Genomic DNA, 15,364 nt, shown 5'->3' on the forward strand with positions numbered 1-15,364 from the left:
ATTAAGAAATATAGAAATATTAGAATGATCAATGTTAGAGTCCGGTGTGTATAGACATTAGTGTGTACAGACATTATAGACAGTATATGAATGGAAAATGTGTGTACAGTAGTAGTTATATAGGACGTGCCTTGACTAGAATACAGTATATACATAAGAAGTAGATAAAACAGTATGTAAACATTATTAAAGTGACCAGTTATCAATGACTATGTACATAGGGCAGCAGTCTTGAGTACCGGGTGTTAGCCGGGTAGTAACAGTGACTAAAGTTCAGGGCAGGGCACTGGGCAGAGGCCAGCTAGTAGTGACTATTTAACAGTCTGATGGCCTGGAGATGATCTTCTTGGCCTTCCTGTGACACCAGGTGCTCTAGATGCCAGCACCCTCTGGAAAGCCCTGCAGTCCCGGACGGTGCAGTTCCAGGCGGTGATACAGCCCGACAGAGTGCTCTCATTGGTGCGCCTGTAGAAGTTACTATACTTCCGGTAGAAGTTCCCGTCAGTCTCGAACTGTAACTAGATGGACTGCTACTGCAACTACATTCCACTAAAGCTACTTTGTCACTTAGGGCCAATGTAATGTAGAGCAAGTTCATATGTAGATTAAGAGGACATTAACAGTAGATCATCTGAACTGATGATACAAACATTTTCAACCTCAATCCCCAAACAGCAGTAGGACAAGTCTCTCTCTCACGCTCCCTCTCACTCATCTTGGGGCCGCCTTCAAATAATTACCATTGTAAAACTCTGGCACCCAAATTAATACAGTACATGTGTAATGTAATATGCCCTCATAGCTCAAAGTTTAGTCCAATTATGAGTGGTGCTCAGGCAGCTGATGACTCTCCTTCACCGGGAGAGTAATGACTTTGACATGCGAGCCTGGGTCATTAGACGAACTGACTGCATCATCTTAGGACCTCCTCTGTGATTAGGTCTGTCCCTCAGCACACTAAGCCCTGATTGAGATCATTACACTTCACGTCACTTTAACGTCCTCATAAAGGGATGGCGCCATTAATTCCATTCAACTGGACGGAATGGCTGGATTGGAAGGATAGGAACAGGAGGTGTGCTACAATAGTTGACGATGTGGTCGGATGATGGTCTATTGGGAAGACTTTATGACTTGAGTTTGGTGTAAATCTTGTAAAAATGGAAGAGGAAGTTGTAGGTGATCCTAGTACTTTGTGAAGTTTGACAGGAATGATACGTTTTGAAATATACTCTCCCCATCCAACACTTTTACCCATTCATTCACTGACCCCTGGGCTTGTACAAGTTCAAACAGACGCCTTTCGGTTTGTGCAATGCCCTAGCCACCTTCAACGCCTGATGCAATGGCAGGATGATGCTTATTGTCATGAATCTTGCCCTGGAGACAGAAATGAGCCATTTCCACTAGCTGCAAAGTCAAAATTGGCTATATTGTAAAGATTCAGGACAACAAAAATGATATTTTTTGTCTTAATTTAAGGTTAGGTTTAAAATCAGATATTATGACTTTGTGGCTGTGCCAGCCAGTAACCGTTCTGCAGAGCTGCCTCCAATGCAATAATGCCAATAAATGCCAACCTGTGACGCAATGCTTAGAATTCTTAAGATGAAAAAAATGTGCACACTGTACATAACATTTTTGAAATCCAAGAATAAGATGCTTATGATTACACTTTTCTGTGGCTCGACATAGTGAACCCTTTTGGTTACTACTGATCCTCCGAGGTTGACTCGACAGAAATGTCATTACAGAAACAATCTTTCTTCATCTGCATAATCTCTGAGGTAATTATTAGCTTGACTTGTTTTGTAATCTTTATTGTATTCTGTGTTTTTTTTCCCCAACGGAAAGCAAAATTTGATGTGAAATGTGACACAAAATATATCACACTCAATTCCATCGAGAGCTCCGAATCTTCCTAATCCAGGGGCAAACAACTTCATTTGTCAACACGTTTGTTAGATACTAATCCCACTGTTAGAAGGCCATGAAAATAGTGTCATAACAATGAAGTCGATTGTTTGCAAGGGCTTAAAGTAATACTTCTGCTAAGGCTACTACTGTTGTTTGGTAGAAGGGTATTGCAATATCTGTATATGCATTCCGAAAACATGTTTTGCCTCAAGCCATGACGAATATTGAGGGATTATGAGAGAAATGATCTTTATTTATTCCAACGCTTACAACCCCTTCGTCTGTTAAGTGGACCTACCTTCGTCAATATGGGACAAAGCAAAGGCATTTATTTGACTAACATTTGTAAGGACATGCATCACTCATTTCCCCGTCATGTTCGAATGTCACAACACCAAGATGCCGGCGTCTCCCAACCTGCAAATGTCAATTACCATATTTCCCCTGACATTTATCAGTAATGACCCACATGAGCAGGGTGTAATCAGTGTCATTATGTTGAAGATGGACAGAGATGGGCCTGACTCTGCTGTAGATGAGTTTAAAGGTGCCTAACACCACGCAGATGCACAACATACTACATATTCTTCAACCAGAGGTGGTTTAAGTTTAAGCACATCTCAACAAAGGCTTATTAACTAGCATTTGATCAAAATGAGTAAGATTACTCAGAAGAACATATGATTACGTTGCTGCTTTAAGTTCGGTATACAGTGTTATCCAATTGAGGACTTTACATTGATTATTCGATTGAATGGTTCACGATAAGCATGAAGTTGTCAGCCTTGTTGTTTTAGGTGAGAGCCTTAGATCTAACATGGCCCCTCTCCTATTGACTAGTCCAGTTTGTTGACCCACTGTTCTTGCTCAAAGGGATAAGTTTTAGATATTTAGACATGTGTTTACTTATCTTGAAAGCCATCTATGGACATGGAGCGACTGCAATCCACACGTTTGTTTTGTTCAAACAGCCACTGCCAAGATTTGCTAGTATTAGGAAACACATTTTTCAAACCGCTTAACTATGCCTTTAATGTGACAAATGCTCTGTATATTAGTGTAGGCAACTCACCACCCCAATGGAGAAATAGTTGTTGACGATGCTGTAAGGCACAGAGTCTCCCCTCTCTTCTTTGTCTGTGGGTGTGACGTCAATCTTCCAGCGGTCCAACATCACCTCAGAGCTGTTCTCTATGTCCCTCAGGATGTTCAGAATGCTCTCTCCCTCATAACCTAACACAGAAACAACGTAGGTTAGCTTATGTCATAGATAATACCTCAGAACATAAGCTAAAACACATTATAGTATAGGCCATAAGTATTTTAATATAACATTATTCTCAGGACTTTTAGCTATTCTAACTATTTATTTATACTGATTTATTCCTACATGAAAACATAGACAAAATAAAATATATATATCTAAATTCAATATCATGAATCATGTAATTGGACCCAAAAAATAGAGTACACACATGTATGTTTCCTTCATTTAAGAGGAATAATATAATTAATTAAACATTTTTTGCACACTTTGGGTCATTAAATTGCTAAACATACCTCCTCCCCATCGCAGACACCTTGCCAGGTCATTTCCTGTTCCAAGGGGAAGTACACACACAGGGGGGTTCCTGTCCAGATTGGCCTTATCTACACAAGAGGTACAACAAAAAACATCCTACTTTAGTATTACTACTATGCCATTTGTCAGACACTTTTATCCAGAGCAACTTAGAGTCAAGCAGGGCTAAGGCATCACATCTCAGTGCTAGAGTCTCACTAGAGATCCTGGTTCGATTCCAGGCTGTATCACAACAGGCCGTGTTTGGGAGTTCCATAGGGCGGCGCACAATTGGCCCAGCGTCGTCCGGGTTTGGCCGGGGTAGGCCGTCATTGTAAATAAGGATTTGTTCTTAACTGACTTGCCTAGTTAAATAAAGCATTTTACGTACGGGTGGTCCTGGGAATCAAACCTACTATCGTGGCGTTGCAAGCTCCATGCTCTACCAACTGAGCTACAGAAGACCACACCCCCCACATTCTGAACACAACAACAAAACTGAACACGAATCCACTTTAATATACTGTATCTTTATTTGATTTCACTTTGATTTGCCCAGGTCTCTGAGTAAAAAAAACTAATCTCAGTCAGCGCAGCACGGTTATCTGACCATCACTCAAATCTAAACTCTGTGCAACAACAGATAGACCTTGACTCGACGTGAATGGCCAGTCTCACAGGCTATTTCTGGAGTACTGTAGCATTCATTCTGTCCATGTTATTACTTCTCTTTGTTTTGATTGATAAAAAATTGAGGCAATTTTTAAAAGGCAGAACAAGGAATACGTCTTCAAGGAAAAATGGACTTCAGGCAGGCTGTTTCTCAAATGCCGACTAATATGCCGATTTTGAACTCACATAATCACCCTATTTTACCTCCCTTGAATACGCAGGCTTGGACGTAATGGAAATATTTATATACAAATCATAAAAGTATATTTGATGATTTCTTGCAAAATAACGAGAGCACTGTTTATTTCAGCAAAGAAATACAACATTATAATAATCAAAACACACAAAAGATTTGACAGTACGGCACAAGGTTTTGAAGAGAGCACGATGAAATGTTAAGGAAAGGGGAAAACTGTTATAATGCAAAAGTTGTTATATTTAGAATGTAAATACAATTTTTATTATGAAATTGTGAGGACCAAATTCATACTTAGGGCTAGTTCCATTCATCCCACTAGTATACTCACTAGTGTATGCCAGGATGTGTTCACCAGTCTGTTCACCAGTGTAACACTGGTGTGGCAGTGGAAGTGCACACTCACCTATGAAATCCAGAATCCAACCGACTGTCCCATCCCCACCACAAGCTAACACTCTGAAATCTGGAACCTCTCGGAAGAAATTCAACCTTGAACACAACCAAAAAAATCATATACACAATACCAGTCATGTAATGCATGAAATAATCTCTTTCAGAGAGAAACATATTATTTTCTTTATCTACCATAAATTAATTAAAAACCTTTAGACATTCTGCCCTGAAAGAATGCACTATTTTGTCGAATAGTAAATTGAACTCAAGGCTATCTTATTCAAAGGTACTGGAAGTGTTTGATCTCCATACTTATCCCTATTTTATCTCACATCTATACTGTAACTCTGCTGCACTGGAGCGGCTCTGCAAAGGCCCCTATAATCTCACAAAATAACACAGATCACATTGACAATTATTCCTTCAGCCAGCTAGTCTGTTCAGAGGCTAATCGGATCAAGATGGCCAATGTTCAGTCCAACTTCTTCCGTTCCTTCACAATAACAAAGCCCTAACTGAATGAGGGAGCCTCCAAACCTCATATGGCGGATAAATTATTCGCTCAATTACTCTCCAACTGGGACTGCAAACCGTATTAGGTGCAAAACAGACGGCCGCGAACATGAAAGGCAACTTTGGGGATATTTAAATACCAAGAAACAAACACTTCATTTGGGCTAATTGCGTTAGCGCTAGTGCTAATTGACAGCAGTGTGTGCAACTGCCTCAGCCTGCTAGTGGCCACGGTGACCAGTCACCTTGTTAATGCCAACCGCATTACATACACTTCACCAAATATTAACAAGGTTACAGCCGGGCAAGGTCATCTGGAATGTTCCCAGATAAAGATAGAGAGAGGCTTCTTCTGAGCGCAACAAGTCTCTAAGAGCCTCGTCAATAAACATGGCCTTCCCAGCCATTAAAGCTTCAAACACAGAGAATCAACAGTGAAGACACAATTTGGCCGACAAGGTCAATTTCAAATCTTACAACTGTGTAAGATAGATCTATGGAGTAAAGCCATTGTTTTGCCCCTCTTGGCCACTGTAATTATGAGCACAAACTAAACCGTCTACAAAGGTTTTTCCTCTTCGCAAACCACTTGCATTCTGCTTTCAAAACCGAATCAAAATCAAGCAACATTAGAGCACGGCAGTGATGTGTTCCTGCATTTCAGAATGCTCCGAAAGTGATGTGTTCCTGCATTTCAGAATGCTCCGAAAGTGGTGTGTTCCTGCATTTCAGAATGCTCCGAAAGTCATGTGTCTAAAACAAAAGGGGCGGAACCTTGTGCATTGACATGACCTGCTCATCTTCTTAACCATAGACACGGATAGTCCAACAACCCCAGACCCATGCCTGTGCAGCCTACAGCGGTATGCGTGATCACACATCAACATACCTCGCGTCACTCACAATATATCGCTATTGCCACCCACTGTAACCACTACTAGACTCAAGCACAGTGTTGTTGTCTCACTGCTTGTGATCTCTGATCTCACCTTTCAATCACGTCTGCATATGAATCCTGATTGAGTGAGAGGCTCAAATTGAGAGACCTCCCTTGCATGAGATGTTGGATATTATGACTGGGCAACAGCGGAATACATTAGGGCTTTGTAAACAGTCGCTCATCCCACCACTCTGATTCCACATGTAACTTGAGGATAATAATGATAGTTGAATCATGACTGTAGAGTGTTCTGTGCACTTTAGGTGATGTTGCGGAGTCTGTGTGAGATGATTAGAGCAGAACTTACCCAGGCATGGGTCCGTTCTTGGCCAGGTTGTATACCTGCCGAGGGTTTAAGAGGTACTGGAATTTTCTGTAGATCCTGGAGGAGAGGAGAGGAGAGGAGAGGAGAGGAGAGGAGAGGAGAGGAGAGGAGAGGAGAGGAGAGGAGAGGAGAAGAGAGGAGAGGAGAAACAAGGAAAGGAAGAAAGAAGAGGATGAAATTGTGACAACCAGCAATACAGTGTTGAGTTGACCCACAGAAACCTAATGAAACATCTCCCCCTTACAGCTACCACAGAACATCTGGATTGTGAAGAAAAGTCCAAATGCAAACACTTAACTGAAATGTGATCAACATTGTCTGTATGCCGTTTTGCTACAGTATGATTGACAGCTCCAATGCCCTATCCCAGTGTCATTGTCAGCAACTTGGAGGGCTATAGGAAGAAGTCATTAGAAAGACTAATTCATTTTAATTTACATTTCATTATTTCAACTGGCTCAAGTCATATTTTGATCTCATCATTTAAACAAATGAGGACTGGAGTAATAAGGAGTAGAATGAATATGTTCAGTAATAACCCAATTAGGCCCTGGGTTAAAGAAGGAGGTCTAACCTATACACTGACCACCAGGGATGTGACAGTCAACGACAGCGCCATCTAAGAACCTCAGCTGAACCAGGCAGGAGTCCGTAGGTACATGTTATTGTGTTTCTATTTGACTAACTAAGCCTTGAGCACTCCGTGTGCAGCCGGGCTACGCAGTTCTGGGAATGGCTTTTTACAGAGAGGTAGAGCGTGGGGAGAGAGTGTGCTTACCTGTCGCCCTGCTTCCCTCCACTCTTTGGATTCACAAACACTAGCAGAGGATGAGTTCCCTCTATTGTTGTGATCTATAGGAAAATATATCAAAACAGAAAGCGAATTTCAGTCCAATTGCTTATAATGTAGTAGGCTGATCTTACGTTAAAGTATAGCATAAAATCATTATTATAAACTGTGAATAAAACATATTTAAATGTATATATATTCTAGTTACTGGTATCGACAATTAAAAGTTCAAACATTTCTCATGTGAACCACAGACAAAACCCAACAAAATCCCAGGAAATCAACTGAACAATACCCCTCCTAATTCAAGTTATAACCATCACCATCTCCTGATTGGGAGAAGCAGTTTGAGTCTTGAGTGACACAGGGGCTATCCTTAGAGACAAGCCCCTCTATCGCTACCTCTGGTAGAGCAGTGGCTAGAGAGAAGCAGTAGGCCTCTACCACAGAGGAGGCAGCCAGGGCTGAGGCGAGGCATAAACAAAACAAGCCCTAATCGCAGGCTGTAGCCTACGAGTTAGCCTTCCTGCCGCTCAGTGGCGGGCGGCGGTGACAGTGCGCCCGTGCAGCTCCCTGACACAGATGAAGCTCTTAACTCTCCGTCTGCTATCCCAGCAGGCCGAGCGGTGGATTAATGAGCTCCCTGTCCAGCCAGGAGTGATCCATTACTTCCTCTAATTATAAATAATAATCCTGATTATTATGCTGGTTAGCCGGAGAGGGCAGAGATGGATGTGGCGGGGAGATGATTCAGGTTGATTGTCACCGGTTGTCTGTCTGTTAGATATTAGGGAGGATTTGGATGGAGCTGATTCTTGTTTTGTTCACCAGTAGAAACTAATCTCATATTAATCCTAACAGAGTCATTTTATATTATCCTGCGCCCATCAAAGTCTAAATTGTGGTTAGATTCGAAATGTCAATTTAAAGTACATATTTTTCACTAAATTCTACTAAATGTTATCCTGATGCTTCTATAGAAGAAAATAAAAAGGTTTGGATTGTCACCTGTAGTCCTTGGCCATCCACTGTGACTGAGTTGGCTCTCTGCATCTTCCCTCTGCCCCCTGATTGGCTGGATCTGGAATCTTTCCTCACCATAGACTGCCTTTCCTGGGGGTCAAAGTGCACAGACATCTTGAAAACAATCTAATGCACGTTATCAAAAATATGGGAATCTGTGATCTACGTATGATAAAGCTATCCTGTGGTAAATTTGTATATAAGCAGAATATGGTATCATGTTGAAAGTTAAATTCACCAGTATGACAGGACAGATTGTGTTGGGGGGCAGGACATGGTCCTTCAGTGGTCCACAGTCACACTCAGGTTTCACATGGGAGGCACACTTATTATGAAGCTGGATGAGGGGAATCAATTACAACCATATTAGTATCAGGGTGACATTCAAGATCATAACATATTATTCAATGTTACCTTTCATTTGATTGTCATTTGTAATTTGATATTAGAGTTCAGTTCCTTTAAAATGTATGGGGGCAATAAAATATAACGTTCAGTTTGTATCAGCTATGTAGAATTGTTTTTAGCTAAACGCCAAGTGCTGTTGAGTAAAAAGCAAGAGCCTGTTGTGTAATGTACAAAAACACAACTCCCAACATTGGGTTTATTTAAAAAAAGACTGATATCAAAACACATTTTAACTGTGGTTTATATTTTCCATTAGCAGAATACTGGAAATAACTGTTACTTGGTGTAAATTGGTAAAGTGAGAGGACTCGGATAAAAGGTGCAAAAAAATAAATCATAAACAGCAAGATACAGTGGAAAATAATGAGGAGGTGGCTGATTCTCCTGGGGGGTGGGGTGGGGGGGGGGGGGGGGGGGGTGTACCGTGATTTGGCACCACACACAGTGAAGCCCAGTCAGACCCTGGTAACACTTAATGGTTTTGTGACACTTGTCACACTTGGTCGGGCAGTTTCCCTCCACCCAGAAATGGTGCATCACCTGTGGAGCGAGAAACAGAGAGAAACAGAGGAGGAAAGCAGAACAGAAAACAAGTGAGATATCCATAATAGTAAAGAAAGAAAGAAAGAATGCATGTATTTAAACCAGACTAAATATTGTAATTAGCTATGCTTAATATCAGAATGACTTGTTTAATTCCATTAGTGAGGAAGGAGCCCTGGATCTAAGCTCCGTGGAGCATCGCTGATCCGAGCGTGCCGATTAGTAAACACTCCAATTGGACACACCTCTGTGTTTTTCTTGCTCTTCACGTAGGTTTTGATGCACGACAGAGGAGCACGGGCCACACAGCGCTCATGGACAGTGTACTTGCAGACTGGGAGAGATGGAACACACATTTTGACAACAACAACAAAAAAATCACAAAAACAGGTAAAAAATAGCAAACATTAAATTGAGGTTGGAGATTCACATTTTCAAGGGGCGATTTGGATCACAAAAATGCCTTCTTAATGATGAAAAAGTGCATGGAATGGCAAAAATGAGAGTAGACATGAGGAAACAACTGTTACTGTTACCATACTCACATGAGCAGCACAGCCCTTGCTTGCCCAGACCTATGAGCATGTTCAGACACAGGTTACAGTAGGCCGGCTTGTTGAAGTGCTTCAGTCTCCACACGTGCTGCCCATCGTCTTTCACATTCTAAAGGGAAGATGATTGATTGGTTTGATTGATTGATTGGTTAATTATTGACTGGTTGATAATTGGGTCATTCGTTACATGGCAGATATAAATAGGCCATGTAAAACAAACATGCCTCTCTGACATGTACAATAAGGAATCACATCGGCTCTATTCGTGGCATTTTGATCTGCAGCGTTCCACAACGTTTGGCAACTGAATGTGGCCCATGTGAAAGATTTTGCTAATTTTTTACTGTTCTCCAAAGCCATCAACTTTATTGGGGAGGATTGCCTGGGTTCTTTCCTTTAATCCTGTGTCATTAATCATGTCATCTATTATGTCAATCACAGCAAAATGACAGTCTGACGACACCGTAAGAGACTGTCTCATTAGCATTGTGATAAGTGACGGCTTGTTCAAGATCATTGAAGACAAGGCAGCAAAAACTGAAAAGATGACTCCATCTACTGGACAAAGAGAGCTAGGACATCAGTGGTGCCATCTGACGAAGCTATTGACTAGTTAGGCAGCGGTGGGAATGTCCAGACCTTGTACCTGATTCACACAATAGGGCCCACCCCAACCATGCTGTGCTGGCTCAAATATTTTTTCCCCCACATTGTCCTTTCCAGCACGGTTCCAGCAACTATGGTGGATGAGGAACCAGGCTTTGGCTCGGTTTGGCCTGGTAGTGTGAAACAGGCTACAGAGGGTTTAAAGGCCCAGTGCAGTCAAAATTATGTTTTGTCTGTGTTTTGTATCATATTATACAACAGCTGGTGAAAATAACACTGTAAAGGTCAGATTTGTTTCTGTGTTATTTCCTGATAGTTGGGTCGTTCCACCAATCCGGTGCCTTTAAACAAGTGCAACTTGGTTCAAAAAAGACGTTTGTTTTCACCTCATGTTAACATTCTGAAACAAAGAGCACATGCTTTCTCAAGAGGTAAAATAACAAAAACGACTAAGGTAAGTGCCTATTAAGTGTCAAATAAAGTAACAGAGTTGAATGTAACAGGGATGATATCAGTCATAATCAGTCATAAATCCCTGTGTGGCATGGGGAATGCAAGCTTGTTGTGTGCAACAGGGAGTGGCAACTGAATGCAAGCTTCATTCAAAAATGTAACATCTAAAACATTTCTAGCCTGGGTTGATGTGTTATGCCCGACCAGCTCCTTTTTCTACCACAAAACACCAGACAATCGCCAAAAAGAGTTGAACCAGCTCTCCTGCTTGTACACTACGATCTGACTATTTGATGTTCATTGTTTCTTTAGACATTTTCTTTTTCAAAGGAGTAGTTTCACCATATTGAAACAAGAGTTCAGTTCACGCAACAGGTTTCTCCTGAAAATGAGGGAAATACGTGAATGAATCACTAATCACAATCATCTTCAGAGATGACTTTGTCAAAACAACAAAAATAACTAGGGCTTTACAATAATGATACTGTGATACATTTTTGGATTAAGTAGATTGAAATCTTCATAGAAGTGACACAGGGTGGATGGAGGGACGTGAAAATGCTGAATTTTGGCACTTTAGCAAGCCTTTATTCATATTAAAAATATGATATATTGAATTCCTCATGTGGTCTCTATTAAAGGGCACTTCATTTAATATAACATTATTTTGAAATTCAATATTGGTGCACAATTCCTACTGCACCAGCGACTCCTGTGACTGGCCGGGCGCAGTGTACGCTAACCAGGTCACCAGGTGCACGGTGTTTCCTTCATTGGTGGGGCTGGCTTCCGGGTAGGATGTGCGCTGTGTTAAAGAAGCAGTGCGGCTTGGTTGGGTTGTGTTTCAGAGGACGCATGGCTTTCAACCTTCGTCTCTCCCGAGCCCGTACGTGAGTTGTAGCGAAGAGAGTAACTACTAAGTAACTACTAACAATTGGATACCACGAAATTGGGGAGAAAATGGGGTCAAATTTAAAAAGAAAAGAAAATGCAATCTGTGCAGGATCTTCTAATCAGTAGTTTTTGCATGAATGGCAGTAAATAAGTTACCAATAACAAAGAGACTTCCAAACCTGCCTGCAGCTGGTTTTAGCAAAATTCTTGCTTGAGAGGTACTTGCAGGAAGGTACTTAATTGTTACCCAGATATGATATTGATATAAGAATGGCTGCATTGGGCCTTTAACTGAGCTTGAACTAAATCCTGCACACATTCTGGCCATCTAGGACCAGAACTGGATACTTCAGAGCCATACATAGACAATCGCTTTGGCTCCGGTCTAGAAAATTTGCCATTGAAAGTAAAAACAGTGATGATGTTTAGGTAACCCATTCCTGACTACTCACCGTCTCTAGGCCCAGTAGTACCAGCAGGGGGATGGTCGTGCTGCCTCCCTGGATCCACTCCTCCAGAGACACTGTGCCGTCATGGTCATAGTCAATCTCCTGCATCATCTCCTGCAGAATCTACTCACAACCAATCAGAGACAGTACAGTGGGATCTGTCAACACAGATTATACAGGGTATATGACACACTCATTCAACCTATACAAAGTTACAGTATTTTCTTGTTATTCATATAACTGAAACTTGCGGGCCCTAGAGCTTTATGTCTATGGATCTGCAGTATATTAAATGTTTATGAAAAAATATGCATTTTACCGGCTTCAGTTCTGTCACATCCCATTCCAAGTACTCAGCAACATGCATCATTTGAGAGATGATGTGCTCCAGTTCCTAGAAGTGGAAAACCAATCTTGCATCAAAATATACCTATGATACAATAGCCATTCTTCAATTGACGGTTTTAGACTGATGAACAGCATGTCAGTTGGTCAGTTGGTACAATCTTCTCTCTCCAAAGGAGAGTTGTACAATGCACAACAAAAGTGGCTTGAAAACTGATACAGGCTTGATGACTTAATTACAATGGTTGTCCTACGGGAGGGCAATTATCATGTAGTGGAGAGTCATCACATGCAGACCAGAGCAATGAACATGAGACATTTACCCGCCTGCTCCTCCGTAACAAGCCCAAGCTTTTTAGAGGGCTTGTGTAATGTTACTTTAGATTATATTGTACAAGATATTCTACATTTCCATGTGTCAGTGTCATGGTTAGAATGAGATAGAGGTAAGATTCAGATTTCCAGAAGGTCCTCTACTGCAGAATTGTATTTATAGAACATTAGGTAGCTATCATGTACCATTCTACCCAGCATGGTCTCATAGACTAGACGTAACATAGTAAAATAAATCTGGGACCCTCAAATTAGTATGATATGTTATGCTTGGCATAGTTACATAAGACACAAGGTTACTTAAGGCAAAAACGAAAGCAGGGTGGTTGGTCGGGTTGGATGGGTAGACTTATAACGCAAACGTCTTGCAACCCAAAAGGATTGCGTGTTAGAATCTCATCACAGACAACTTTAGCATTTTAGCTAATCAGCAAATTTACAACAACTTACTACTTGTTAGCTACTTTGCAACTACAAGCATGTTAGCTAACCCTTCCCCTAACGCTAACCTTAACCAAACTCTTAACCCTAATGTTAACTCTAACCTTAACCCCTGCTCGCTATAGCAGCTTTATTCACTCTTCGTCTTCTACTTGCTAGCGCTAGTAATAGAGAAAACTCCTGTGGAAAACTTGGCCAGAAACTAGCAAGTATCATATGAATCCACAACAGCACCACAAACGTCTTTTCAAGCCAGGTGAGTTACAATCGTTTGAGATACTACCTAGTGATGTTATAATGTCACAGTTTATTATATAGATGTAATGGCTGTCGTCTGGAGATAGAGAGGAGGACCAAGGTGCAGCGTGGTAAGTGTTCATGTCTTTTTAATAAACAAACTGAACACTGGAACATAACAATAAACGATGTGAACAAAACGAAACAGTACCGTGTGGCCCAAACACTCACACGGAAACAAACACCCACAAACCAAAAGTGAAACCCAGGCTACATAAGTATGATTCTCAATCAGGGACAACAATTGACAGCTGCCTCTGAGAACCATACTAGGCCGAATTCAAAAACCAACATAGAAAAACAAACATAGACTGCCCACCCCAACTCACGCCCAGACCATACTAAAACAAAGACAAAAACAAAGGAACTAAGGTCAGAACCTGACAGTACCCCCCCCCCCCCCCCCCCAAAGGTGCGGACCGCAAAACCTGAACCTATAGGGTCTGGGTGGGCGTCTGTCCGCGGTGGTGGCTCTGGCGCGGGACGTGGACCCCACTTCACCATAGTTTTTTTGCGCCTCTTAGCCCGCCTCCATGGCCTCTTTAGAGCGGCGACCCTCGCCGCCAACCTTGGACTGGGGACCCACGCCACGAGTCCCGAATGGACGGGAGATTCCGGCAGCGCCGGACAGGCGGGAGACTCCGACAGTGCCGGACATGCGGGAGACTCCTGGCAGCGCTGGACAGGCGGGAGACTCTGGCAGCTCCGGAATGAAGGGCGATTCTGGCATCGCCTGGCTGACTGATGGCTCTGGCGGCTCCTGGCTGACTGACGGCTCTGGCGGCTCCTGGCTGACTGACGGCTCTGGTGGCTCAGGACAGACGGGAGACTCCGACAGTGCCGGACATGCGGGAGACTCCTGGCAGCGCCGGACAGGCGGGAGACTCTGGCAGCTCCGGAATGAAGGGCGATTCTGGCATCGCCTGGCTGACTGATGGCTCTGGCGGCTCCTGGCTGACTGACGGCTCTGGCGGCTCCTGGCTGACTGACGGCTCTGGTGGCTCAGGACAGACGGGAGACTCTGGCGGCTCAGGACAGACGGGAGACTCTGGCGGCTCAGGACAGACGGGAGACTCTGGCGGCTCAGGACAGACGGGAGACTCTGGCGGCTCAGGACAGACGGGAGACTCTGGCGGCTCAGGACAGACGGGAGACTCTGGCGGCTCAGGACAGACGGGAGACTCTGGCGGCTCAGGACAGACGGGAGACTCTGGCGGCTCAGGACAGACGGGAGACTCTGGCGGCTCAGGACAGACGGGAGACTCTGGCAGCGCTGGAGAGGAGGGAGGCTCTGGTAGCGCTGGACAGGCAGGAGGACCTGTAAGAAGGAGACGGAGAGACAGCCTGGTGTGGGGGGCTGCCACCGGCGGGCTGGTGCGTGGAGGTTGCACCGGATAGACCGGACCGTGAAGGCGCACTGGAGCTCTTGAGCACCGAGCCTGCCCAACCTTACCTGGTTGAATGCTCCCCGTAGCCAGGCCAGTGCGGCGAGGTGGAATAGCCCGCACTGGGCTGTGCTGGCGAACCGGGGACACCATGCGTAAGGCTGGTGCCATGTACGCCGGCCCGAGGAGACGCACTGGAGACCAGATGCGTAGAGCCGGCTTCATGGCACCTGGCTCGATGCCCACTCTAGCCCGGCCAATACGGGGAGCTGGGATTTAGCTGGGATTTAGCGCACCGGGCTAAGCACGCGTACTGGGGACAC

General features: G+C 43.4%; 1 protein-coding gene across 2 annotated transcripts in view; it reads right to left on the bottom strand.

The window, feature by feature from the left end:
• The window catches only part of LOC139405897 (diacylglycerol kinase beta-like), a 62,614-nt gene that overhangs the window by 27,041 nt on the left and 20,209 nt on the right, over positions 1-15,364 (bottom strand). For both annotated transcript variants that reach the window (XM_071148341.1, XM_071148340.1), the window contains 12 exons: positions 12,560-12,634; positions 12,244-12,363; positions 9,830-9,947; positions 9,530-9,618; positions 9,165-9,281; positions 8,572-8,670; positions 8,319-8,423; positions 7,299-7,372; positions 6,503-6,577; positions 4,753-4,838; positions 3,478-3,567; positions 2,990-3,150 (listed from right to left, as the gene is read on the bottom strand). In XM_071148341.1, coding sequence (XP_071004442.1) covers positions 2,990-3,150; positions 3,478-3,567; positions 4,753-4,838; positions 6,503-6,577; positions 7,299-7,372; positions 8,319-8,423; positions 8,572-8,670; positions 9,165-9,281; positions 9,530-9,618; positions 9,830-9,947; positions 12,244-12,363; positions 12,560-12,634 — 1,209 coding nt within the window. The remainder of the gene's footprint in view (positions 1-2,989; positions 3,151-3,477; positions 3,568-4,752; positions 4,839-6,502; positions 6,578-7,298; positions 7,373-8,318; positions 8,424-8,571; positions 8,671-9,164; positions 9,282-9,529; positions 9,619-9,829; positions 9,948-12,243; positions 12,364-12,559; positions 12,635-15,364) is intronic.

Source organism: Oncorhynchus clarkii, chromosome 3, assembly GCF_045791955.1.
Source record: "Oncorhynchus clarkii lewisi isolate Uvic-CL-2024 chromosome 3, UVic_Ocla_1.0, whole genome shotgun sequence".
In the NCBI taxonomy this organism is placed as follows: Eukaryota; Metazoa; Chordata; class Actinopteri; order Salmoniformes; family Salmonidae; genus Oncorhynchus; species Oncorhynchus clarkii.